Raw genomic sequence first — 26,692 nt, 5'->3', positions numbered from 1 at the left:
ATAAAACTAACAGTGGAAGTTCAGAAAAACAAAGCCCACTATATGCTAGGTGGCTAAAAGAGTCGTAATCAAGGAGGTTTAACAGAAATCCAGGCAGAAAGAGCCTTAAACCTATAGACTGGCCTGACTTGTTCCTTGTTTTCTATATTTACCAATCCTTGTACAAGCCTCACTACCATCATTCTGTTACCATTTGTCACTGGAACAAAAGTAAGCCTTTATTTGTTGGTCTCAGATTTAAGCATATCACAGACGTCTAAAAACTGACCTTTTTATCTCTTGTAATGCTCCCTATGCTTGTATCCTCCTTGTGCAATAATGTTTTGTGGTTCTTATTTTTTTTAATGTTTTTATTTATTTTTGAGACAGAGAGAGACAGAGCATGAGCAGGGGAGGGGTAGAGAGAGAGGGAGACACAGAATCTGAAGCAGGCTCCAGGCTCTGAGCCATCAGCACAGAGCCCGATACAGGGTTCAAACTCACGAACTATGAGATCATGACCTGAGCTGAAGTCGGATGCTCAACCAACTGAGCCACCCAAGCACCCCTTGTGGTTCTTATTCTTTTAAAAAAATGTTTTTTAACGTTTACTCATTTTTGAAAGGCAGAGGGAGACAGAGCGTGAATGGGGGAGGGGCATAGAGAGAGGGAGACACAGAAACAGAAGCAGGCTCCAGGCTCTGAGCTGTCAGCACAGAGCCCAACGCGGGGCTTGAACTCACAGACCACGAGATCGTGACCTGAGCTGAAGCTGGATGCTTAACCAACTGAGCCACCCAGGTGCACCCCCCCCTTTTTTTTTTTAACATTTATTCATTTTTGAAAAGCAGAGAGAGAGCACGAAGTGCTTCTTATTCTTTAAAAAAAAAATGGGTAATATCACAAAAAAAGACATTTCCCAGAATGTAAAACAGATTAAAGACATCAGACTAAAAGCCCACAGAGAGTGTCTTAGGAAGTTATGCATATACTTCAAACCCAGCCACTCCACTCCTAGGTTTTTACCCAAGATAAATGCAAACTTACACACACAAAAGCCCTGTGGTAGAATGTCTGTATCAGCTATATTTACAATAGCCAACAAATGGAAACAACTTTATGCTCATCAGCAGGTGAAGAGGATAAGTAATGGTAGCACATTCACAGAATGGAATGCTACTCGGCAAAAAAAAAAGAGTAAACTACTGATATGAGCTACAACATGGATGAACCTCAAAAACAGACAAAAAAACATTATGTGGAGAAAAGACCTGATCCCAAAAGTGTCCACATAGTAAAAGTAGTATATGAATAAAATACCGTGTGATTCTATTTATATGAAACTCTAAAAGACAATTTTAGTATGTAGTGGCAGAGCAGATAGGTGTTGTCCAGAGGTTGGGGCAGTGGGGTGTGATGGGGATTAACTAAAGAGACATAAAGAAACTTTTTGGGAAAGGGAAAATATAGTTTTGATTGTAGTGATAGTAACAAGGGTGTAGACATTTTTCAACACTCATCAAACTGTAGCCCTAAAAGGAAAGTCCTCAGCATAACAGTGGTGTTTGAAGCCTCAAGACTGGATGAGAACTTCAAGGATGTAAACAGGAAATGGGGCACCCTGACAGTAAGAGGTAAGGGAAGTGGGGGAGGAAACAGCTAAGGGGGCCTGAAATGAAGGCCAGTATCAGGTGTAAAGTCCTGAAAGCCATGTGAAAAACATGCTTCAAGGAGGTAATGATCCATGATCTATAATGCTGCTGGTATTTCAAGGAAGTAAAAAATGGAATTGACTACTAGGTTTAGCAATGTGGAGGACATCTGGCAGTGATGTAGGTTTGGAGAGGTTTCAAGAATGGAAAAGAAGTGGAGACAGCAAAACAGACAACTCTTGAAAAATTTTGCTTTCTATAATGAAGCAGAGAAATTATGCAGGAGCTAGAAGGGAATGTGTTATCGAGAGTTGTTTTTTTTTTTTTTAAGTATGTTTACATATTGGTGGGAATAATCTAGTACATAGGCAAAACGTGATGATACAGGAGATAAGGCAAACTTGCTAGAGCAATGCCCTCGAGATAGGCTCTGGAATCAACCCAGCCAGTTTGTATGTAGGTCCCTGTGGGACAGCGCAGACACTGTGGACAATGGGTAGATGTTATGGAAGGCTTCTACTGATTCCTTCTGTTCTCAGGTAAGCGGGAAGCAAAGTCATCTGCTGGCAGTGAGCCTGAGGGAAGGTTAAGTCAAGGAATTGTTGGAATTTTGATACTAAATAGCCAAGCAGCTTAGGAAACAGATGGTGGAGGGGTTCCAGTCACTAGTAATGGAATGGTCCTAGGGATGACCATGGGAGTGACTGACTGTGGCAAGTGGTTGACAAAACCATAAGCAGAGGGGTCCTGTGAGGTCAGGACATGGAAAGATCATCCAGATGGATGATGGAATGGTTCTAGATGCAGTAAGGCAGGTGCCGAATTCTTTGGTATGTGGATGAGTGACTCATAATAGATGACTGGAACGAAGGGAAGCAAGTGTGATGGTCTCATGTCCCAAGAGTCAGAGGTGAGTTTTAGAGAGAAGGGAGGAACAATCTAGAGGCTGCAAATGAGAAAAGTGGGGGGTGGAGGGGAGGAGAAAGGAGCCACCCCTTGAAGCCATCATAAGAGATACTGTGCATAGGGGAGACTCAAGCTTCAGTCACAGCAGGAAGGTTTCAAGGAAGAGCTCATGATGAAATGAGTTCCAGTTGGGCCCAGCAGAAGGTTCCAGAGTTGGGGAGTTGAACACGGGGTTAAAAAAAAAGGGGGGGGCAATGAACTAAGCCATACATAGGCTAGAGGGTTGGAGTAAGGGAGGTGAAGGGGTGTGGGAGTCCTGAACATCCAAGGCACACTGTGCATATAAGGCTGTGTGATAGATGATAGAGATGTAGGGATCCTTCCAGGAGGAAGCAGAAGTCTGGGACTTTCTCTTGACTTGTGATATGGGCTGGGCCACAAAAGGCACTTTTAGAAAAACTTTTTTAAAAGATATTAAGCTGTGTAATATAGAGTGACTTGTCAGGATGCTTGTGTAATATTGTATATGAATTATGAGATTCTTTGGAGTCGCTAAATCAAAGAATCTTGGTTTGCTCAAAGTGTATTACACTGGGTATTAGAATACTCTACCCATATATTCACAGTATTACTTGACACATATTACTTTCTCTTACAGAGATAACATTGCTAATTCTATTCTAAAGATATTTGCAGAAATCACATGAGAAATGCATTCAGTTAATTTACTCCTGCAACATTTATTGGGTGACCACTATGCACTAAGCCCTGAAAGGTAAGGAATCAGATGTTACATACCTATGTGAGTTCCAGCTACAGAACACACACCCTCCCACACCAGTAGGTCACTGTTTCTCAACCAATGGGGAGTCATGGACCCTGTAAGAACTAGATGAACCTTTTGTATCCTGGATTTCTAACCAATGTCTTTGAAGCCTATCCAAGGATTCCTGGCCTGTAATTATAGTCCTACTTTAGGGAAATAGAGGAAATATCTGTGAACAGGAGAGAAGCCACCTAAATCTGCTTATCCATCCTGCCTCCTTTCCCCTAGGAGCACTCAGAGAGACTTCCTCACTCTGATGAATTGGTGAGCTTCCTTCCCTTCTGAAGTGCCCCTACTATCAAGAAATCTTCTCATCAAGAGAAGATAAAGAAAGCATAAACACTGAATTTGAGAGAGACCTTGAGAAACAATGCTCCCATGTGCTGTAGTGTCTCTTTCTCTCTGCCCCACCAGGGCCATTCTAACCCCATCAAGAGGCATTCCTCAGCATTGCCCAAACCTCCGATTTGTGTTCCAGTCACTGTTGTGCTGTACTGCTCAGTATTGTGGGTGGTGAAATCTTAGGGAACCCAAGTCCTAGAAAATGGCAGTGATTCTGACTGTCCAATCCAGACTTCATATTCCAAAGGCAGCTTAGCTCTCATGTTACCAGAAATCATTCAGGTCAGAGAGCCAGGTAACTTTATTTCTCACTGTTTAGGAATTTCTCGGTTTTTATTATCAAGTTATCTACTATAGAAAACTGAACAAAAGAAAAATTTAGGGGGAAAAAAAAATCACTGGAGAGGCAGCATAACATGGTATTTAAAAACATGACTCTAGAGCCAAACAATCTTGGTTCCATTCCTTAATAGCTGTGTGTCCTTAGGTAGGTTTCTCAACACTCTGCACGAGTTTCTCCATTTGTAAAACTGGGATAATAATAGTACCTATCTCATAGAGTTAAGGAGATTGAACAAGTTAATATTTGAAAGCATTTAAAACAAAGCCTAGCACATAGGTGCTGTGTTTATAAAACTTTTTTAAAAATCTTAAATTAACAAGGTTAATTTCTCCATGGATCCTTCCAGTCCTTATCCATATACATTTTTTAGATGTTATAATAGATACGTATATACAATTTTGTGTCCTTTTCATTCCTTAACATTATGTATATCGATGCAGTGTCCACAATTGTAACTTACAGTGATTGCCTAAAACAGATTACAAGTGAATTGTCCAACAATGCAATCATGAGTAAACCATGGACACTGACACAATGGGTCATAAACTGTCAACTTTTGTTCTAACAACATCAGTCTCATACTTCTAGGTAATAATCTTTCCACCATTAGTAAAATCATTTACTAATGTTTTCTAAGTTTGATCTTGATCGACAGTAAATATCCCATTCAATACTAATTTTTTTTCTTAAATTCAGATTTAGTATTTCATATTGTGTTCCTTAAACGGCACCCACATTCTCCCTTTGTAACAGCAAAATCTGTATTTCCATAATTATGCACAAGATGTTATTATAAAGCTTCCTATCCATTATTCCAGCTTGATGCAAAACAGTGTACTTTCAGTTAAAAAACTTTTCCTAGAATAAGGTTCCCCTTAACAACGCACTGCGATCCACAAATTCAGACCTCAGTTGAGATCTCTTACTGAAAGAAGTCTTATTCCCTATATTCATGTTCCTCAAGTAGGATTCCTGGTAGGAATCAAGTAGGACCATGAGGGGATTTGAGGTTTCTTCACTGTAATTCTCTGATGTTAAATAAAGGCTACATAACTGCTGAAAGCTTTGTTCTATTCTTTTCATTCATAGGTTTCTTCTAAGGAGATATTTTCTACCAAATAATAAAAAGAAGTCTTTCTGAATTCTTACTAAACAATTTGCCCTCTTGATTATATTTATAGGGTTTTTTTTTTCAGTGTGTTACCAAATGTACAATAAAAGAAAAATCTCTTATCAATTCAATTCACAGTTTCTCTTCACTATGATTTCTCTGATGCTGAAGTAGGGCTGAGTGACCACTAAAGGCTTTTCCACAGTCATTGCATATAAAGCGTTTCTCTCCACTATGCATTCTCTGATGAATAATGAGAGAAGAATTCTTACAGAAAGCTTTCTCACAATGATTACATTTGTAGGGTTTTTCTCCAGTATGGTTTCTTAGATGTACAATAAGGGAAGAACTCTCATTAAATGCTTTCCCACATTCATTACATCTATATGGTTTCTCTCCAGTATGAGTTCTCCGGTGTGCAATAAGGTGAGAGCTACAGTTAAAAGATCTTTCACATTGATTACATTTATAGGGTTTTTCACCAGTGTGAATTCTCCGATGAGCAACAAGGTGACAGCTCTGACTGAAGGATTTTCCACATTTATTACACTCATAGGGCTTTTCTCCAGTATGAGTCCTTTGATGTCTAACAAGGTGAGCCATCTGGCTGCAGGACTTCCCACATTTATTACATTCATAAGGCTTGATTCCAGAATGAATTATTTCATGTTTAGTGAGGGCTGAGCGTTCTCTGAATGCTTTGCCACATTCCTGACAGTTATAGGGTTTCTCTCCTGTGTGAGTTCTCTGATGGGCAATAAGATGGGAGCTCCAGCTGAAGGATTTTCCACATTCAGTACATTTATATGGTTTTGCTCCAGAGTGAGTTCTTTCGTGCTTACTAAGGGCTGAGTAATCCCTGAAAGCTTTTTCACATTCATCACATTTAAAGGGCTTCTCTCCAGTATGCATTCTCATGTGGGCAATAAGATGGGAGCTCCAGCTGAAAGATTTCCCACATTCAGTACATTCAAAGGGTTTCTCTCCGGTATGAGTTCTCTGATGTCCAATAAGATGGGAGTTCCAGTTGAAAGATTTCCCACATTCATTACATACATAAGGTTTCTCTCCTGTATGAATTCTCTTATGTACAATAAGATGAGAATTCCAGCTGAAGGCTTTTCCACATTTATTACATTCATAGGGCTTTATTCCAGTGTGAGTCCGTTCATGTTTAGTAAGGGCCGAACGATTCCTAAATGCTTTTCCACATTTATCACATTCATAGGGTTTCTCTCCAGTATGAGTTTTCTTATGCTGGATAAGGTAAGAGCTCCAGATGAAAGATGTTCCACATTCATTATATTCATAGGGTTTCTCTGAGGTGTATGTGCTTGTATGTTGAGTAAGGAATGAGTCATACCCAAAGACTTTCTCCCATTCATTGTATTTATATGCTTTCTCTACAGTACCAATTTTTTGACGCTCCATAAATGATGAAAAATAAAAGATATTCTCATATTCTTTGTAATCATACTGGTTTTCTCCAATATGAAGTCGTGGGTGTTCATTAAATGATGGGCTCTGGTTAAAGATTTGATGGCATTCCTTATATTCATAGAGTTTTTCTCCTGTATGCATTCCCTTATGATCACCAAAATGTAGTATATGATTGAAAGATTTCACAGCATCAGTACATTTAAGAAGATTATCTCCAGTTTGCATCCTTTCAGGCTGACTAGGTTGTATGGACTGGTAGAAAGTCTTGTCATAATCATGATTTCCACAGGTAATTTTATCTGCATACATTATGGCTGAGTTACACCGCCAGCTTTCAGCATTTGTATCAGGCTTATAGAAATGTTCTATTTGAGAAACTCTCTGAGATGGAACAAAGTTTAAGCTCTGGCTACACTCTGCTCCAAGTTCACAGAATTCTGAACCTCTTTGAGATAGTACTTGCTTTTGCATGAAGACCATTTGCCTCATAGCTGTACTCTGGTTCATGTGATACATTTCCAACTGGTCTTTACATCCCAAGACTTCTAACCTGGAGAACCAAGGATCATCCCATATGTATCTTTCCAGCTTCATGCTATGGGATTGTTCTTCCTCAAAAATGCTTTGTGTTGGGATCAATGCTTTGCTTTCAAGATTTCTCATCCACTCTGAAATAATCAGAAAAAAAAGCCATGAGAGCACAGAGAAAAAATTTCCAAGAATAGAGTGGGAAAAGTGAGATTTATTGTCCATATTATTGAAAAGGCAGGTGTGACCTTGTTTTCAAATAGATTTGTAACACAAAGATCATAACAGGGAAGAGGAGAATAGTGAAAAAAAAAAGTATGTGAACCAGCATAAGTGTATACTGGATACCAATAACAACCATTTAGGGGCATTTTCCCATAGAAAAAAAGACCAGGATAAAGGTGTATGGTAAAGGAATCGAGGTCCTGGAATGGTCTAAGAGTGTTTTGCATGCCTGAGGCCTTGAAGCACACTGTGTAGTATCTCTCTAGATAGTGTGTACAAATGACATTTATGGTCATTTATGGTGAACATCTGCTTTCCTTCTGGGGGTCTGGAGCTTCAGTGGTTGCAGTCAGTTACACAGGCACTGTGTATTCAAATCTCCAATAAACACCCTGGACTCCTAGGCTCTGGCCAGCTTTCCTAGTAGATGACATGTCATATGTGTTGTCACAACTCACTGCTGAAGGAATTAAACGTGTGTGTCCTCTGCAACTCCACTGGAAAAGGACTACTGAAAGCTTGCACTTGGTTTCCTCCAGACTTATATTCATGTGCCTTCTCCCTCTGCATTGCTTTGTATCCTTTCACTGTCATACACCATTACAAAAGTACAATGACTTTTGAGTCCTGTGCATCCTAGTGAAATCACTGAACCCAAGGGTGGCCTGGGGGATCCCTGACAAAGGGACCCAGTGAATATTATTAAGGTGAAAAAATAAGAAATAACTTGCTTACAAGATAAACAAGCAACCAGGCCTTTAACTTATGTTTAAATGATGAAAGTGTCCTAATTCACTTCTGTGTTTTAATATCCTGACTCCTTCCCTATTTTGACACCTGCCCCCCAAAAAGGAGGGACTGGCGTTAAGAGAAAGTATCACCAACAGAAGCTTCAAGCAAGGATCTTATCTATGATAATATGCTGTCGCATTGTTTCATATTCCATTCAGTCAATGACACAAAAGTCGTCAGCCCACAAATCACCATAGTTTAAGAACACTCCTACAGTTACAACCCTTCTAACTACAGAATGATTTGCAAAGCAATGGCACACAAGACAGACTCAAAAGGCAACACATTATGATGAAGACACAGGAGTTATAGCCTGATATAATCTGTATTTAAATTGTGGCTCCGGGCACCTGGCTGGCTCAGTCAGTAGAGCGTGCAACTCTTGATCCTGGGGTTGTGAATTCAAGCCCCACGTTGGGTGTAGAGATTACTTACAAATAAAATTTTTAAAAATCTATGTATATATAAACACACACACACACACACACACACACACACACACACACACACTCATACATACTGGCTCTATACTATCCACAGAGGATGTTTCCAATATCTTCGCGAGATTGTGAATCCAGTGAAATGTCTGGCAAGTTCAACATATGAAAGCTATCCACCATCACTGCTGAGGTAACAGTCCTCCAACAACTGAAGGGGTCTGTCTGAGTTTCCTACTGCTGCTGTAACAAATTACCACACATGCAGCAGCTTAAAATCACACAATCTTATTACTTTACAGCTTTGGAAGTCAGAAGTCCAAAATGGCTTTTACTGGGCTACAATCAGGGGAGCCTCCCTCTAGGGCAGAATCTACAGTGTGCCCTTCTCCTGCTTTTAGAAGCTGCCTGCATTCTTTGGCTTATAGCTCCTTCCTCCATCTGCAGAGCATAACACTTCATCCTCTGTTTCTGTCACCACATCTCCACTCTGTGTCTCAGACACTCCTGCCTCGCTCTTACAAGGACCTTGCAATTACCATGGTCATTCAGATAATACAAGATAATCCCTCCATCTCAAAATTTATTCACATCTGAGAAGCCCCTTTGCCATACGAAGTACCATATTCACAAGTTTAAGATGTGGACATCCTTTGGGAGAAAGGGGGTGTCATTATTTACCCTACTGCAGGGTCTAAGCCACAGATACCTTATTCGACACAGACTCTTGTCCACTTTCTCTAGGTTTTTCTTCTGTCTTCACTATACACCATATCCTTCCTTTTACTATCCAACTCCATTACAACAGGGGCCCTACTTTGCTCAAGATGTGGCATTTATTACTAATTTCAAGCTTAGCTCCTAGAAGTTAGGGAATGATCAATCTTCATATAGATTTTGAATCCTTCCAGTAGAAACTTTAAGAAATGGTAGCTGAGCAAATGAACAATTCTTGTCCTACTTTATAGTTGGTACTTGTAGTCTGAGTATCCAGAACCAGAGACAGGACAACAAAGTATCATCTAACCTGGGAGTTAGAACCTATGTGATGAGAGGACATACTAAACAGTTGTCAACAATACACACAGTGTATCACTGAGCCTGAGGGGATGCAGTTGCTGGGCGGGTGGGAGGCTAGGAAAGGAGATCAGAGATCAGTACTCAACAGAAACAATCTAGGAAGGTTTCGCACAAGAGAAATGACATGAGCTCAGCCTTCAGGCTTTACTTGAATATAGACATACTGCTCCTGTACAGCACGAGCTAGTGACAAAATGAGAAAAATAACAGAAAAAAGATGGATGGTCTTGAAATCTAGTCAGAGTTATTTAAAAGGCTACTCGAATCACTGCAGATTTACTGACAGAGAGCTCATCATAGAAGATTTCGGGGAGGTAGATCAAGAAAAAACACCTGAGGTAGCTAATAATAAGTACAGATTTATTCATTAACTTGAGCTGGAATTTGGTAAGGGACCTGAGGGTGATGTTGGCAGAAGCTGAGTGACACACAACTAACATTTCAGAGGCAGAAAATCTCAGGAGCTAGAAGAACCATTACATCTTGGAGAAGAAAAGGAAGGCAAGACTTCTCAATTTCCAGCTTGGAGGACTCACAGGAGGCTGGTAGCAGCGATATGCATCAAAAAGAGGAGGAAACATAATTTAGAAGGAAGAGATGAGCTTCCCGGTTCTAGCAGGATCACAGAGTTGGTTGAGGTGATTTGCAAGACAGTAGAAGTTTAAGAATGGAGGTGGTGGAACCAAACCTCAGGACGGTGGTTCAGGATAGTAACTCAGAATGGTCAGCACCAAGAGTAGGAGAGTTAAAGCTCCTGGAATTCAGAGCCCTTGATGGAAGGTTTCAGATATGAATGCGGGCAACTGATGAGACTCCAAAAAGCCTACTTCATTAGAATGGATGGGAAGATAGCCACCTTCACAACTCAAGAACAGGCTGTTGTACATTATTAAATTAAAAACAGCAAGATACACAACAGAATAGATTATAATCTACTTTTAGAAAGGTGAAAATAACCGTATCTCTATATGCTTTTAGCTGTGTAAGGAAACTCTGGAAACATATAACAGAAATTATTAAAACTGATTATCTGGGGCAAGAGGTCAGTAAAAATGGCAAAATAGGGCCTCTGAAATTTCACCATTCCATAAAAGCAACCAACAACTGTCAGAATCAATTTCCTCAGAATTCTATAAATTAACCAAAGTCCTCTGGCAGCCCAGGGAAGAGTTTATTCAAGAAAGACAGCTGAATTTTTGGAACAGTGGGCTTTGGGGCACTGTAACTTACCCTGGTCCCATCTCTGGCTCCCCGGCTCAGCAGCAGGCTTGTAAAATAACAGCCAATATTTCTGGTACTAGAGGGAACAGAATGAAGCTGGGGGTTCCCCCAAAGCCTCATTCCCAAAGAATAGTCATTATTTGACCTATTTGGTGGTTGTCAGGCCCTTGAAAGGTTGTCAGGGGCTGGAAGCCTCTAGGAAGCAGGTATTTGTCAAACATTTATAGGCAGTATATTAAAAAGTCATTACCGGGGCGCCTGGGTGGCTCAGTCGGTTGAGCGTCCGACTTCAGCTCAGGTCACGATCTCACGGTTTGTGAGTTCGAGCCCCGCATCAGGCTCTGGGCTGATGGCTCAGAGCCTGGAGCCTGCTTCCGATTCTGTGTCTCCCTCTCTCTCTGCCCCTCCCCCATTCATGCTCTGTCTCTCTCTCTGTCTCAAAAATAAATAAACATTAAAAAAAAATTTTTTTTTAAAAAGTCATTACCACCTGAGACAATGGCAAACAGCTAAAGCAAACAATACGCAAAACCAAAACGATTTTTAAAAAGCCAAGGGAAAAGACGTTCTTAGGGGCTTTGAAAAGTTCTAAAACATTTCTGGGAACCTAGAATACCCATCATAATTAAACTGTCAAAAGCCAAAGCCTGATAGAGGATGCTGAAAGCAGCAAGAGAAAAGGTATTCATCATATCCAAGTGATCTTCATATGACCAACAGGGCATACCTGTCTGGAAACCATGGAGGTAAGAAAGAAAAATACTGCCAACCAAGAATCCTGTATGTGGCAAAACTCTCCTTCCAAAATGAGGGGGAAAGGAAAGCACTCCAAGATAAACCATCTGAGAGAGTCTGCTGCCAGCAAACCTGCTCTAAAACAAATGGAGTCCTTTGGGTGAAATGACAGGACACAGGCAGTAACTCAAAATACAGGACACCAATAAATGTAACTACATAGGTAAATATGACAAGGCTGTCTAAACACATTTTTTGCTTGTAATTTTTTTTTCCTATCTGATTTAAAAGCCAAAAACAGGCACCTAGGTGGTTCAGTTGGTTAAACGTCTGACTTCAGCTCAGATCATGATCTCACAGCTCTTGAATTCAGGCCCCACACCAGAGGCCTAGAGCCTGCTTTGGATTCTGTGTCTCCCTCTCTCTCTACGCCTCCCCCAGTCACGCTCTGTCTCTCTCTCAAAAATAAAAAAGAGGGGCGCCTGGGTGGCGCAGTCAGTTAAGCGTCCGACTTCAGCCAGGTCACGATCTCGCGGTCCATGAGTTCGAGCCCCGCGTCAGGCTCTGGGCTGATGGCTCGGAGCCTGGAGCCTGTTTCCGATTCTGTGTTTCCCTCTCTCTCTGCCCCTCCCCCGTTCATGCTCTGTCTCTCTCTGTCCCAAAAATAAAATAAAAAACGTTGGAAAAAAAAAAAAATTTTTTTTTTAAAAAATTAAAAAAAATAAAAAAATAAAAAAGAAATTTAAAAAAAGACAAAAACAAAGCAATAACTGTAAGTTTGTGTTGATGGACATACTATGTATAGATGTAATTTCTGACAATAACAGCATAAATGGGTGAGGATAGAAATACACAGAAGGAAAGTTTTTGTATGCTACCAAAATTAATGGTATTAACCAAAGTACATTACTATAAATTAAAATATTAATTATAATCCCCAGGGAAACCACTAAGAAAATAGCTGAAACATTTATAATAAAAGAAAAGTGGTTACCTGTGTGTACGTGCCCTGTGGGGAGGTGGGGTAAAATAATGTGGATAACAGCAGCAAAAATAAGTGAGATTTTTCAGCTCACACATTCTATGTAGCTCTGAATTTTTTGAATCATGTGAATGCATTACCTATATAAAACCCTTAAAAAAAAAAAAAAAAGAGTCTGTGGCTCCTGGCTATGAGTCTGTCACAAAAGGAAATGAACACACTAAAAAGCAGGTAAGTGAGTGAGAAATTATCTCAGAGAAAGGGGCAGAAGAGGGGCGCCTGGGTGGCGCAGTCGGTTAAGCGTCCGACTTCAGCCAGGTCACGATCTCGCGGTCCGGGAGTTCGAGCCCCGCGTCGGGCTCTGGGCTGATGGCTCAGAGCCTGGAGCCTGTTTCCGATTCTGTGTCTCCCTCTCTCTCTGCCCCTCCCCCGTTCATGCTCTGTCTCTCTCTGTCCCAAAAATAAATAAACGTTGAAAAGAAAAAAAAAAAAAAAAAAAAAAGAAAGGGGCAGCAGAGAATATGAGAGGCATCAGGAGAATGGATGGAGAGGAATGGAAACTGCAGCTCATACAATCTGCTACCTTGTTAATAGGGTGGCCACCTTTGCTCTGAATCAACAGCTACAAAAAAGTCAATACATGGGATACAGCTCCTTGGAAGAAATTGTGAATGTCTCTGAGGAAGGTAACTCCTCATGGCCTCAGCCCCTTTCTCAAACAAGGAGGGCTTGGAGGAAAGTTCCTTGCTCCCACCTGCCCTCACCTGGACAAGTGCTTTGAGGATATGCTTGTTCCACTGACCATGGTTCTTCTCCTTGCTCCAACAGAGAGATGACCTCCGGCTTGGCAATCTGATTCCCTACACATGGAAGAAAAAACACAGACTTGTGTAGCCTTGAAAATGTCCTTGCCTGTTCTTCCCTGACTTATCATTTGGGCAGAATAAGCATACTTTATGCTTTATAAGTATTAGGAATTTTGTTCTTGAACCTCAGGAGGGCTCAAGATCATCTCAGCCCTTTTGAGACCCCCCATGAGCTCTTTTTTATTTATTTATTATTTTATTTATTGAGTGTTATTGGTCAGTGGTGGTGTTATGCGTTGCTAATTTCTAAAACTGAGATGTAATTGACACAGAACATTATATCAGTTTCAGGTGTACATGTTTCAATATTTGTATACATTGTGAAATTATCACTTAGTGTTATCATAACACTAAATCTAATTAACATATATTACCAATAGTTATAGCCTGTGAGCTCTTAAACACAGAGAACCAGAAGGTATTGCATGGAAACACCTTCATTTACTCAGGCAGCACCACCTTACCCACAGAGAGCAGATGCCCATAGGTCTCCAGCATCACGTCACGGTACAGGGTCCTCTGAATAGGGTCCAACTGCCCCCACTCCTCTTGGGTGAAGTCCACAGCCACGTCCTTGAAAGTCACTGGTTCCTAAAAGAGCACAGATGTTCCTCCTCAGCCTGCAGCCACATCCTCTAATGTTTTCTGGGGATGGAGTGAGGCTGACCGCACTGGGGAGGAGACAGGATATAGAATTATCCTGGATATGTTTAGTACTATAACTGATTTGTCAGGCCTCACTGGGAGCCACCTAAGGGCCCCCTATTTGGGATACTCTTAGGAAATTAGGTATCTAGGCCCATGATAACCACAACAAAAATGAACAGGTCTCTCTTAAGGCTCTTACCCAGTTCTAGTAATACTGGCTGGTATGGACAGGACTCCCACCAGGCCAGTGGCGCCCTTCTCTGGAGATAAAGATACTCAAGTCCAGGACCAGGGAGGAAACAGACTACAAGCACTGCCTGCAGGCTAAACAGGTTGGAGTCTTTGCTCAACATGTGGATCTAGTACCTGGAAGGGTGATATTAAATATTCACAGACTGTCTTCCTAGGGACTATATGGAGGTTTCCATTCCCAGATCATCTCTGTCCCAAGAACTGGAGCTAAGAGTATGATAGCTTTGAGCAGAGCAGCCCAAGCCAGAGAATCAGGTACGGTTGCTGTCAAAAAACCCTTGAGTTTTGGGACACCTGGGTGGCTCAGTCGGTTAAACGTCCGACTTCGGCTCAGGTCATGATCTCACGGTCCGTGAGTTCCAGCACCGCATCCAGCTCTGTGCTGACAGCTCAGAGCCTGGAGCCTGCTTCAGATTATCTCCTTCTCTCTCTGCCCCTTCCCTGCTCACACTGTCTCTCTCAAAAATAAATAAACATTAAAAATTTAAGGAAAAAAAAACAACCTTGAGTTTTAAAATGTTCCAACTGATGTTTTTAGGAAAAATAGAACCAGGAATGCTCACTAGAAACATAGAGGGGAAGACGATTATAACCTTTTGCAATGAATGCATCACTCGGCTCACAGTGCTCTTAAGCACTCAGTGTGAGCTTCAGTTATCTGGGCACTTCCAGGGTGGAGTGGGAGCGTGCTTTCCCTTGTGGTGGTGGTGGAGTGAGCTGTCCATCAGGGGTGGTATACTACAATTACCTCAGGCCCTGATAGCTTCTAGGTCCTTCCCTCCATCTGGAAACCAGCTTTCTGGTCCACCTCCGTGTCAGCGAATTTCCACACTGAGCCTCCTGTGAACTTCTCCCCACGCCTTCATGGCCCGCTATGTTACTGCTTCCCCCATACAGCCTTTCTCACGCCCTTCTTTTCTGTCCCTGCTGGTCAAAGCTCACAAATTGAGCTCGGTATCTCTGATCAGGTTCACCCTCATGGCTGGTCTTCAATGTAACAACTTTTACTCTGTCGATCCCAACTGTTCCCCCTCCACCAAACAATGCTTAGCTTAAAACACACAACTGATTCTGCTGCAGTAATTCCCTTACTCTGAAAAGCACTTAAAACTGCAGAGCAAAACTTCCTAGTGCAAATATCCCTAACCTTGGACTCATCAAGCCAATACTTTGGCTTTCTTCTACAGATCTGCCTAGGGCCTCAGTTTCCTTGCTGGGTGATGCTTCTATGTTTTTAAGTAATATAAACTTTTTATTATAAGTGTAACATTCGGACAGTGAAGTGCACAAAGCCCAAGTGAGCTGAAATAATAAGCTCAGTGTACTTTCACAGAGCCATCACACCCAATCACACGCAGCTGGGAGGCCATGCTTTCTCACCAGGGTGCCCTTGGTGTGCTCCCTCATGCCACCTAACTCCTCCAGAGGGTGGCATCTACTTGATGGCTTCAGTTCAGCTACACTTAACAAGCTTCAAACCCACACCCTAGCAGCTGTGAAGCTGGTGAACTGAGTCACAAGTTAACCTCCCACCCCTCCCAAGACCCCAATGGAATCCCTATACGCACCTAAGGAATAAAAGAACTACGTCTAACAGACACTGCAGGGAGCGATTCTGCAACCTTTAATCAAGTAGTCGACATTGGCAATGATCATCAGGAACTGCTACATCACACATGGAAGGCAGACACTGAACATGTCTGAATAACATGAAGAATAATGGAGGGGCGGCTATAGTTAGCCTGACTAATCCATCACATCTTCCGGAAATGGGACAATCAGACGTCCTGTACCCACTAATGCAACAGAGTAGGAAGGACCCAGCACCTCCTATGGTGTACTCTCACCAAAAATATGGGACCTGAATCTACTCATCCCTCTAGTCCAATTATCAGCTTCTGGAAGGCAAAGGGATGGAGGAACTCACCCAATGTCATCAAGAGGGCAAAATCAGGCAACCAACAAGAAAGTGACCTGGTTCTTCAGCATATTAAGCACACAGTGTGTGGTCCTCGTTTGGATCCTGATTTGAACCAAATGTAAAACATATTTTGGGGACAATTGGAAAAAACTGAACATTGCCGGGTATTAACTAATAACAGGGACTTACTGTCGTTAATTTTGTTGGGTGTGAAAAAGGTATTGATAAAGTTATTATTTTCTAAAAAGGATGTTATCTCTTAGAAATTACACAGAAGTGTTCATAAGCAAAATGATAGAATATCTGAAATTTGCTTTAAAATATTCCAGTTTTTGTGTCAGGATAGAGAAAAAGGCACAAAGCTAAAAGCTGACAGCTGAAGTTATTGAACATGGGTGTTTGTAATAACACCCCTCACCAAGACACGGCAACATCCTAAATCCCAGAACCTATAACCATTATGTTAAAGGGGCTCTGCAGAAATGTGATTACATTAAGGATATTGATTTGGGGAGATTATCTTGGATCATCTAGGTGGGCTCAATGTAATCACAAGGAGGAAGGAGGAGGGTCTGAGTAAAAGGAGACATGATGTTGGATCAAGGCATCCTGAAGATGGAGGGTGGGAACCACAGGCCAAGAAATTAGGGTAACCTCCAGAAGCTGGGAAAAGCAAGGAAGCAGACTCTCCCCTGTAGCCTCCAGAAGGAACACAGCCTTACAGACCCATTTTTTTTTCTTGTCTTTGAAAAATGTTGCTATTTATTGACATCTGAAGGGGAGAGAGAAGACATAACAATATGTCAAAGAAGTGGTATCACTGAGAACACAGAACTGGCTGACTGCCAAGAGCCTACAAACCCATTTTAAATTTCTGAGCTCTAGAACAAGACAGTAAATTCATATTATTCTAAGACATTAAGTTTGTAGCAATTTGTTACAATGCTAACAGGAACTAACACAAGGTCCAGATTCCACTTTAGGGTTTAAATATCTCCTAAATAAAGTTTGAGAAAGAAAAACATCCCAGCCAGTGAAAAGAAGAGGCCATTGGCACGTGTTGTTCCACACGTTCTTGCAAGATGGGGAACAGATGAAAGAGTAGCAGACCAAGGAAACAAAGCAGAGGGAATCCCAGCCCCCACACATTAGAAGGGCTACGGTGGAAGAGGTTCCCAGGAGAGGCTTGGGGCTCTGAGCTTAAACGATTGTTAAATCAGGAGTGAGAGGCAGGCTGAAAACAGGTGACAAGGCAAGTCCGTACTCAGGACAGCTTTGCTAGCTAACCCAGCTCCCAACCAGCCACCTGTGGGCAGCACCACCACCAAATGCCCTGCACTTACACTCGGGTAACACTGCCTTGACCCTGCTCAGACACAGGAGTGCATGAGGTTCTCCAGCTGCTCGGGTGACCAACAACCCCAGAGTTGAAACCTCAACAACGTGGGGTAGGAGGTCTGTGGCCTGACAGCCAGCTGCATGCCCGGAAACACAACCAACCCGAGGATCCTGGCCCAAGCAGGTCCATGGAGCTTAGAGTGAGATTCGTTGGGAGGGAGACAGACAGACAGACACACACACAGGAAGGCCAATCAGGAACCAAACCTGCTCAGGCACAGGAAAGCAGAACACTCAAACACAGCCTCACAGCTCTTCCCTGGTAAGCACAGGAGACCACAAGAGCCCTGGATACGCAAGGAACATGTGCAGCACAGGCGGGGAGACCAAACGCAGAAGCCAAAAGTACACAGAATACTGGCAGTATCTACAATCCTACTTTCAATGAACTGCAATCCCAATTCTCTGATTGGAGGGATTTCAGTATAAAACAGGATGACACAAGAGGGGCTCTGAAAGAACAAGAATTTATTAAATGTGAACACACAGCAATTGCTTCAGGAGGCCCACCATGTAAGAGAAGACCTCAGAAACAACCTAAAGGAACAGAATTTTTTTTTTTTAATATGTGAATTCTTTAAACAATAAACAAAAACACTAGCTATAAACACATACAGATATGGGAAACATGGGACTGACAAAGAACACCACAAAGTTAAGACAAGCTACAGACTGGGAGAAGACAATTCATACATGGCAAAGAACCAGGATCCAGAATGCATATAAAATGCCTACGTATCGACAGGTCAGAGTCTACACAGAGGTAGGAGTGGGAGAGAGACAGAGAGAGAAGAAATCCAGATGACCAGGAACAATATGTAAAGATACACAACCTTGCTAGCAATCAAGGAATCTACCATTGAATCTACCGTACAATCTACCATTTTGGTCTTGAGCTATGCAAAAATTAAAAGACCCGGCACTGCCACTCAGCAGCAGAGATGCAGGGAGACAGGCTCTCTTCCATGGCGGTGAGAACGAGAGGAGGCCCTTTCCAAGAGCCACGGGGCAGCGCTGGTCATACTGCAAACGTGCACCCTAAAACTCAGCATACTTCTGCTTTGAGGGGTATGTCTAGATAAACATTTAGATGTATGCACAAAATGATATTACAAGAAGGTCCACACAGCTTTTCCTGGAATAGTAAAAAGGGGGGGGGGGGCTTCTACGCCCATCCATAAAAGGGATGAACAGAGGGCAAAAGGAATGAACTTATCACATGGATGGATCTCAAAGTTGACCTTGAATAAGCAAAGAAAGGTATAGAAAAGCTACGGGTAGGAAAAGCATGCAACTCTTGATCTCGGGGTTGGGAGTTTGAGCCCCACACTGGGGTATAGAGATGACTTAGGGAAAAAAAAACTTAAAAAGAATTAGACTACTATCTATGTGATGTCTATACAAATAGCTTATTATCTACATATGAGTAAGACAATTGATTAGCTGTGTATACACCATAAGCAGTTATTCTGGGTAAACATGGGAAGAGAATGTGACTGGGGAAAACTAAGCAAATATTACAAAACATGAACAACTTCATTCTGAGTAATGGAGACCATATTTGATTACTTTCCATACTTTTCTGTACTTATGGGATTTGTCCAAATAAAACTTTGAATAAGTAAAAAGAAATTATTTCCAGATTTGTAGATGTTATCAAAGGGGAAGGAACTCACGCGCTGCCAAAGGGGAAGAAAAAAAGATGCCCAGCTGAGTATGTCCCCATGTTGGGGTCCACACTTCATGGAGGCCTTGAAGAGGCAGAAAAGACAAAACCAGGGGCACCTGAATGGCTCAGTCGGTTAAGCGTCTGACTTCGGCTCAGGTCATTCATGAGCTCATGGTTCGTGAGCTCCAGCCCCACGTCAGGCTCTGGGCTGACAGCTCAGAGCCTGGAGCCCGCTTCAGATTCTGTGTCTCCCTGTCTGCCCCTCCACTGCTTGCACTCTGTCTCTCCCATTGTCTCAAAAATAAATAAACATTAAAAACAAATTAAAAAAAAAAAAGAAAATGCAAAACCAAGACTAGAAGTGAAACAGAAAGAGCAGATGGAGGTCAGGCACCCAGTCTCACCACTGTGGAGAAGAGGGACCCTAGAAGCTAGCACAGGAAGGAGCAAGCCGTTCCATTCCCAGGTTACCCTTACGTGAGGTTGCACTTTACAAACATCTGCTAGGGTGACTCGCAAATGTCCCACCTAAATTTCCTGTAGTCATTCTTGCAATTTCACTTTGTTCATACGTATGAGCGCTTACCAGGGCTCTCGACGGCACTTTACGGAACCCGGCCGTACATCTACATCATGGGAAGGTTTGAGAGATGTAAGGGTGCCGAGGGAAGATGTAAAATCAGCTCCTGCATTATATCATGGACAGCTGGCCCATTCACGAAATCTGGGGAAATTCAGATGGGTTCTTTGGCAACTTCAGAATTTCATTAGTATTTTCAGGTAAGTTTTTTGCAGAGAAGGAAAACAACTACGTGCACATCCTCAGACCAGCCAGGGATGGGTACAGAGTATTACTGTTATTTATGTGTACACTTATCATGCACAAATCATCGGCGGATTGTTACAGACAGGTTGGAGAGTTTCCATATCTGAGGAGGCTGGCTGGAGTTTTTTAAATGGGGTATCATCATTTTCCCTATTCTTCAAAATAACGGGATCTGGGCTCCCACTAGTTGAAACTTTGCTATGCAACATATTCTCCAAAATGGACTATTCAGATAACAAGGGATGACAGCATTTGATGTTTTCACCAGATGAATGCTTTATTTCAGTACTTAACTTGGAGGGAACAGTGGAGGGACATGGGGCTCTCGTTAGTGTTCCTGAAGACCTTGCTTAGTACAAAACTCACAGGATTCAAGTCTTGAATCTCCCACAGGGAAAAATTTGAAGTGAGTGTGGGGAGGGGCCAGGAGCATGTTCTCAGAAATCACAACTCTTCAGACACTGGAGGGTGTTGTTATTTTAATTCTCCATTTTATTTTCTCAGCATTAACCCTAATAATTCTCAGGAACCCTCACATAAATTAACAGCAGGGTGCAGCCAAGTGGTTATTAAGACTTCTTCACAGCATTTTATTACAACTAACTTTTGTTCCCAAGCGACTGATTCAGGGCCCATCTTTCAGCCTTGCCTCCTTGCCAATTCTTTTACAGAATCTAAAAATGACTATATAACATATCAGCCGTGAACATCAAAGCTGCCCGAGTTCTGATGCCAGACAACCACCACTCTGCACCACGTGGTTCAGGCCCTCTGCTCCCCGGGACAGCCGTGCTGCCACGTGAGGACAGCATACTTGCGATGCACTTCACCAGTCAGCTTTGAAACCATGGGAAATTTCATCACATATTTTTAATTTGGGGGGGAGGCATTAAGTTACGTAGAGAAGTTATTAATAATTTTATACCTCAGTACCTTACATTTGTTTGATCCATTATTTAAACTTAGCAAATAAAACCTACATATGGTAACAAAACTATTTTTCTTCATTTTTCATAGTAGGGAGCCAATAGTAAATGTAAATTTCATGAATCAGGATGAAAATCTCATTTAGAAATATGGAGACAACCCTAAGGAACCAAAAACAGTAAGTTAAAAATGGCTGCCTCTGAATCATATAAATAAATAAAATACTGGTATGTACTGCAACATAAACGATCCTTAAAAATATGCTAAGTGATAGAAACCAAACGCAAAAGGTCATGTATCATATGATTCCCTTTATGTGAAATGTCCAGGAGAGACAAACACATAAAGAAAATACATGAGTCGTTGCCAGGGGTCGAAGGTGGTAGGAACAGGGAGTGACTGCTAATGGGTATAGAATTTCTTTTGGGCATGAAAAATGTTCTAGAAGCAGAACCAGAAATAGATACTGGTTGGTAATAGTTGCATAATTCTGTGAATATACAAAAACCCACAGAACTATATGCTTTTATGGTATTTGAATATTTTAATAAAGCCATTAAAACAATTGGTTTTTCTTAAGTGGGTGTCTCTAATGAAGAGGCTGGGCAGGAGAAAAAGGAGTGGACATCTTTCCAGTATCATCAACTCTGCTACCCTACTTCCTGCCACCTCTTCCATATCATGTCTCCTGTCATATTCCTCTCAGGACCCATCCTCACATGCTAATAGTCTCAAAGTTACCCTGCATCAACTCCCTTACACCTCTTAAGGTCTTGCTCCCAGGCCCTGGTCACACTGACACCTGAAATGCCAGCCTGCTTCCCACGACCCCGTTCCCCCCACATTCCTGCCAGGGACACCCTTCCAGCCACATTTTAGACAATGGCCTAAGTGCTCACTGCACTTAGGAGGCTCTTTATTACCACCAGAATGGAGCCCGGGCTCCACAGTAGGCATTCAGGGCCTGGTTAGGTTCATCCTGGCCTCTGCACCCTCAATTCTAACTAGGGTCATCCTTCACCCAGATGCCGGTCATGCGGTGCCCCCACCCTCACCCAACACACACGGGCAGGGTCACAAAAGGCCAGGCCCCTGCAGCCCCCTTAACCTCTTGGTCCAAGTGCATCATGTCTCCCGGGCAGCGTCCCTCCCCACAGCGGAAGGACTCCAGCTGCTCTGTGCCCCAGTGACTTTATGCAGACTGTCTCCCACTTCTCGAGGCCTTAGTTGGGCTCAGCCTCTCCAAGGCTTGGGGCCTCCCTAAGCATCTCAGGCCCATGTCCTGAACCACAGGTGTGGCACCAGCAGGCCATGAGGCCTCAGTAGCTGACTGAACCACCTTGGGAAAGGGGACTGAGAATTCCTCGGGACCAGGGCTTGGACTTATCCATGTTCTCTGCCCAGCAAGCACGGAGCTCACAGGACAGCATCAACCCAGTATGGCACTGAATACATGAGGTAAGGTGGGAGGAGAAAAGGGGGCTGCTGCCGCCCAAAGGGGCTGCCCCTCGTCCACCAAAACAACACACGGCATTGCCAGGGCTCAGTTCTGTGAACAGGTTGGTCGATAATGTGGTTCCAAGTCACAGAAAACTGTTTGAATTCTCCCTGTCGGTGCTTTGAAAGCAATCAACTTCTGGCCGACTCTTTCTTTAGGCAAAGTCTAGCTGCTATAAACTTAAGAACACAAAGACTAGGATGGTGGGGGACAACCTGGACACCCCAGGGTACAGGACAGCCCTTCAGGAAAAAGCAGATGCCTGACTCACCTGGACCTGGGCTGTCGGGAGCCCAGTGACCCTCCTCTCCTCCTTGGGGCTCTCTTCCACAGGCCAGGCAGAGTCCTGAGGACACAGAGCTGGGGAGGAAAACAAAGTCACGGAGGCAGCTCTCCCCACCGGAAGTATGCCGACGAGTCCTTCCTGGTCGGGGTGACGGCAGGGGCAGGGAGTGCGCTGAGGGAGAGCTAGTTCCTAGCCGTGTCCATTGGGCAAAGAAAGAGACTCCTCATTTTATAGATGAAGGAAATGGGGCTCAGAGAAGAGAAGTAATGTTCCTAAACATGAGTCCTGCACTGGCCCCCTTTGCTCAGAAGCACCATCTCTGAGAAGTAGTACCAGTTCACATCCTTTCTGGGCCCGAGCTGTAAATGGCCACACACTTATTCTCATGCACCCTTCCCCTGGAGGTGTCACCATCACTCTATCACCCAATGGAATGTTCTGATCCGTCCCTGTTCCCGCTCTGCACAGAGAGACCCGGACCAGAACCCCCCCTGCCCTAAATCCCCACCTTGCTCCCCAGCTCCAATCCCTGGCCATGGCAGGTCACTGCTGGAAGAAGCATGACACAGCAGCAAACATGGCCAATGGGGACACAGGCTTTTGACTCACCCCAGGAGGTCCACGGGTCAACAGCCGCCATTCCCCAGGACTGGTCCGTAAGGACACCTGCACCAGATCAGGTTGGGACAAGTAAAGAAAAGCCACTGTGACAACAATCCCAGTGACTAAAGGCAACAAAATAGAAAAGCAGATCTGTCTCACTAATGGGTGTAACGAAGTTCCGTAAACAGAGCCCAAAGCATGTAACAAAATCCAACATAACAAGCTAGATTTATACTAGAAATACACAGGCAAGTCATTACCCAAAAATCTGACATGATACAGCCAAGAAGAATCAAGAATAGAATCACTTGGCGGCATCTGGGTGGCTCAGTCGGTTGAGTGTCCAACTTTGGCTCAGGGCATGATCTCACTGCTCTTGAGTTCAAGTCCTGCGTTTGGCTCTGTAGTGACGGCTCAGAGCCTGGGCCTGCTTAGGATTCTGTGTCTCCCTCTCTCTCTGCCCCTCCCCTGCTCATGCTCTCTCTCAAAAATAAACATTAAAAAAAGTTTTTTTAGTAATAAAAATAATAATAATAATAGAAGAATAGAATCACTTGAATGGCTGAAGAGGTATCTGATAAAATGTTTAAGGTTACCCAATTTTAAAAATAATCTAAGTAGAGGGGCGCCTGGGTGGCTCAGTTAAGCATCTGACCACTCAGGTCATGATCTCACCATTAGTGGGTTGGAGCCCTGCATCGGGCTCTGAGCTGACAGCTCAGAGCCTGAAGCCTGCTTTGGATTCTGTGTCTCCCTCTCTCTCTCTGCCCCTTCCCCGCTGGCACTGTGTGTGTGTCTCTCTCTCTCAAAAATGAATAAACATGAAAAAATAATTAATTAAAAAATATATAAAATAAAAATAATAATCTAAGTAGTAAAATACTCCCTTGATGTCTTTAGTGATAAATACATGAAACCTCACTTAAAGATAACACATCACTGACACCACGCTATTTAACATTGTTCTTAAATTACATGCCGCGGCTACATAAATGAGAAACAACACTAAAGGTAAAAAATATGGCAATGATAGAGAAATTCTGACTGTATGTATACCTGTCTTCTAAGCAATCCCACAAATCAGTAGAAAATCTCTTAGAACCACTAACACATCTTAAGACTATAGATATACAAAATAACACTGTCTTTTACACTAACCACTTTCCTTTTTCGTCAACAACCAAGTTGTCTTTTTTTTTTTTTTAATCTCACTCAGTTCTAATTCTATACCAAGACAGAAAGACTCCCTCCAATCCCCCAAAACTCTCAGTCCCTCCCTAGCTCTGACCCCTGGCTGCAGCACGTTCACCACTGAGGAGGCCCGGAAGACACAGAATTGGGACTTACCCCAGGAGGCCCACGGATTGACAGCTGCCATCCCACAGGATCAATCCACCAGGTGCCTGGCCAAAAGCACTGGATTAAGGTGATTCACAGACAATTGCAATACCAACCTAATGACAAAAATGGAAAAGACAAAACTGGTCCTTTGTCACAGAAGAGCCAGTGGGAACAAAGAACACAGCCCATCCAAGGAAGCAACAAAAGACTTGTAGGGAGCATTGTAAGAAAACAGAATTTACGTGTCAAAAACAACAGAATTCCAGGACATAAATGAAGAGTGACTTGAATAAGCTGAAAAAAAGACCACACTCCAGAATGAGAGGGTATAAATTTGTCAGTGGTTGTTAAGAGACAGTCAGTGACAACCTCGAGGTTACTTTTTGGTTGATTTGACAAAAACTACTGTAAAATCCACCTGCACCCCCCCCCCCCCCAAGAAATCAATGGTTGCCAAGAGCTGGGCGGGGAGGGAGAAATGCGGAGTGACCACTTAATGGTGCGGGTGGTTTCTTATAGGAGGTGATGAAAATGTTCTGTTAGATAGTAGTTATTATTGCACAACTTTCTGAATATACAACAAAAACCACTGAACTGTACTCTAAAATGATTTTCTGTTATGCAACCTTTATCTAAAAGGGAGGAAGGGAGGAGGGAAACAAGAACTCAACCGGCAAGACCTACCGGGCCCAAGTCTGTCCGTTTCCTGATGTGGAGCCCAGACCACAAAGTCCGTCGGTTCCAAGTCTTTGTGCAAGTCCCGAGACCTCTCGAGGGTACGAGGGCCAACTGTCAGAGCTCCGCGGATTCCTGGGAGTGAGTATAACGCACCAGGACGCCTGCTGGCCCCAGGAACACCGGGATCTGCGCCAAAACTCAAAGTAGGCAAACGATTCCGCACCGCTGTTTGCAACCTAACCAAGTCCGCCGTCACTGCACGGTGAAGAGAATCGGGGATTGTCCCCCTCCCACGGTCGCCGTCGTCCCTCGGCGCCTTAGCTGAACCCGCGCGGACGAGAAACACCCGCTGGGGAAAGAAAGGTGTTTATTATTCCCTTTAACGGCCTCAGAGGCGCCGCATCACCTGCTGCCTGGCCTCCCGCCCGATCTCTTATGCACCACCGGAGGCGGAGGCGATGCTCGGGAGCCCGCACCCGCGAGCGGCCGGCCTTACCTGGTTCGCGGCCGGCCTTACCTGCTTCCCACCCCTGCGGGCCGGTCCCCGCCGCTCGAGGCAAGCGACTTAGCAAGCTTGGGGTCGCTTCGCCGCTTCGCTTCGGGCTTTTGTTCCGCTCCAAGGTTCGGCCTGGCGGTACGCTTGGGATCTTCACGCGCGGCGGGGCAGACAAAGGCGCGCTAAGCCGACGGCTGCTACCCAGCGCCAGGCCCGACGTGCAGGGCTCACCGGGGCCCGCCCAGCCGGCCCAGCGCGGCCGCGAGCCCAGAGGCGGGAGGCGGGAGGGTCGCAGAACCAAGGGAAACAGGGGCGCGAAGCCGACGCGGAAGGGGCAGGCGCGGGATCCGCGCCGGCCCCGACTGCAGGCGCCGCGTCTTCGCGCTTGTCCTCCCAACCTCCTGGCTCCCACGGCGGCAACGGCGGCGACCCCACCGCCTGGGCGACCGCCTCACCTCGGCGGCGGACAATGGCGGCCGCTCCCCCGGCGTCGACCAGGACGCGTCGCGCGGACTGCCGGGAGTTGTAGTTCTGGGCAGTGGGCTTCCGGTTGGTCCGGAAGCGTCGCCATGGCACGTACTCCGAGCAACTCTGTCGCGAGTCCGGCCACCGCGGCGCCTGGGGCTTACCTCGGCGGCTGGTATCACAGCCGCCGGCGAGCCGACGGTACTGTCCGGGGCCTAG

The 26,692-nt window shown here is 43.9% G+C and overlaps 1 protein-coding gene across 7 annotated transcripts; it reads right to left on the bottom strand.

The window, feature by feature from the left end:
• Positions 1-3,273: 3,273 nt before the first annotated feature.
• Positions 3,274-26,492, bottom strand: ZNF606 (zinc finger protein 606). Of its 7 annotated transcripts, none has more exons than XM_047094385.1 (8): positions 26,030-26,492; positions 25,519-25,861; positions 24,841-24,947; positions 23,500-23,556; positions 22,876-22,964; positions 13,930-14,056; positions 13,364-13,459; positions 3,274-7,267 (listed from the first exon to the last, which is right to left on the bottom strand). In XM_047094385.1, exons 3-8 carry the CDS (start codon positions 24,869-24,871, stop codon positions 5,292-5,294), a joined length of 2,376 nt encoding a protein of 791 aa, XP_046950341.1. In that variant the 5' UTR covers positions 24,872-24,947; positions 25,519-25,861; positions 26,030-26,492; the 3' UTR covers positions 3,274-5,291. The 7 variants fall into 7 exon arrangements, with proteins under 7 accessions (XP_046950341.1, XP_046950343.1, XP_046950342.1 ...); XM_047094387.1 differs by having other exon boundaries at positions 25,519-25,698; XM_047094391.1 differs by having other exon boundaries at positions 7,201-7,267; positions 13,402-13,459.
• Positions 26,493-26,692: the final 200 nt, after the last annotated feature.

Source organism: Lynx rufus, unplaced genomic scaffold, assembly GCF_022079265.1.
Source record: "Lynx rufus isolate CCGP_SWC_20201006 ecotype Redwood Valley unplaced genomic scaffold, mLynRuf1.p SCAF_39, whole genome shotgun sequence".
Taxonomy (NCBI): Eukaryota; Metazoa; Chordata; class Mammalia; order Carnivora; family Felidae; genus Lynx; species Lynx rufus.
The sequence above is the reverse complement of the archived record's forward strand: the minus strand, read 5'-3'. Positions and strand labels throughout refer to the sequence as shown.

Coding starts and splice junctions, on each gene's coding strand:
- ZNF606 (XM_047094386.1), bottom strand. CDS start 24,871: ATGGCAGCTGTCAATCCGTGGGCCTCCTGGG. Junction 14,057..22,875: donor TCCCGACAGCCCAGGTCCAG/GTGAGTCAGGCA, acceptor GTGCTCTTTTAG/GAACCAGTGACTTTCAAGGA. Junction 13,460..13,929: donor TGGGCATCTGCTCTCTGTGG/GTAAGGTGGTGC, acceptor TTCCATGTGTAG/GGAATCAGATTGCCAAGCCG.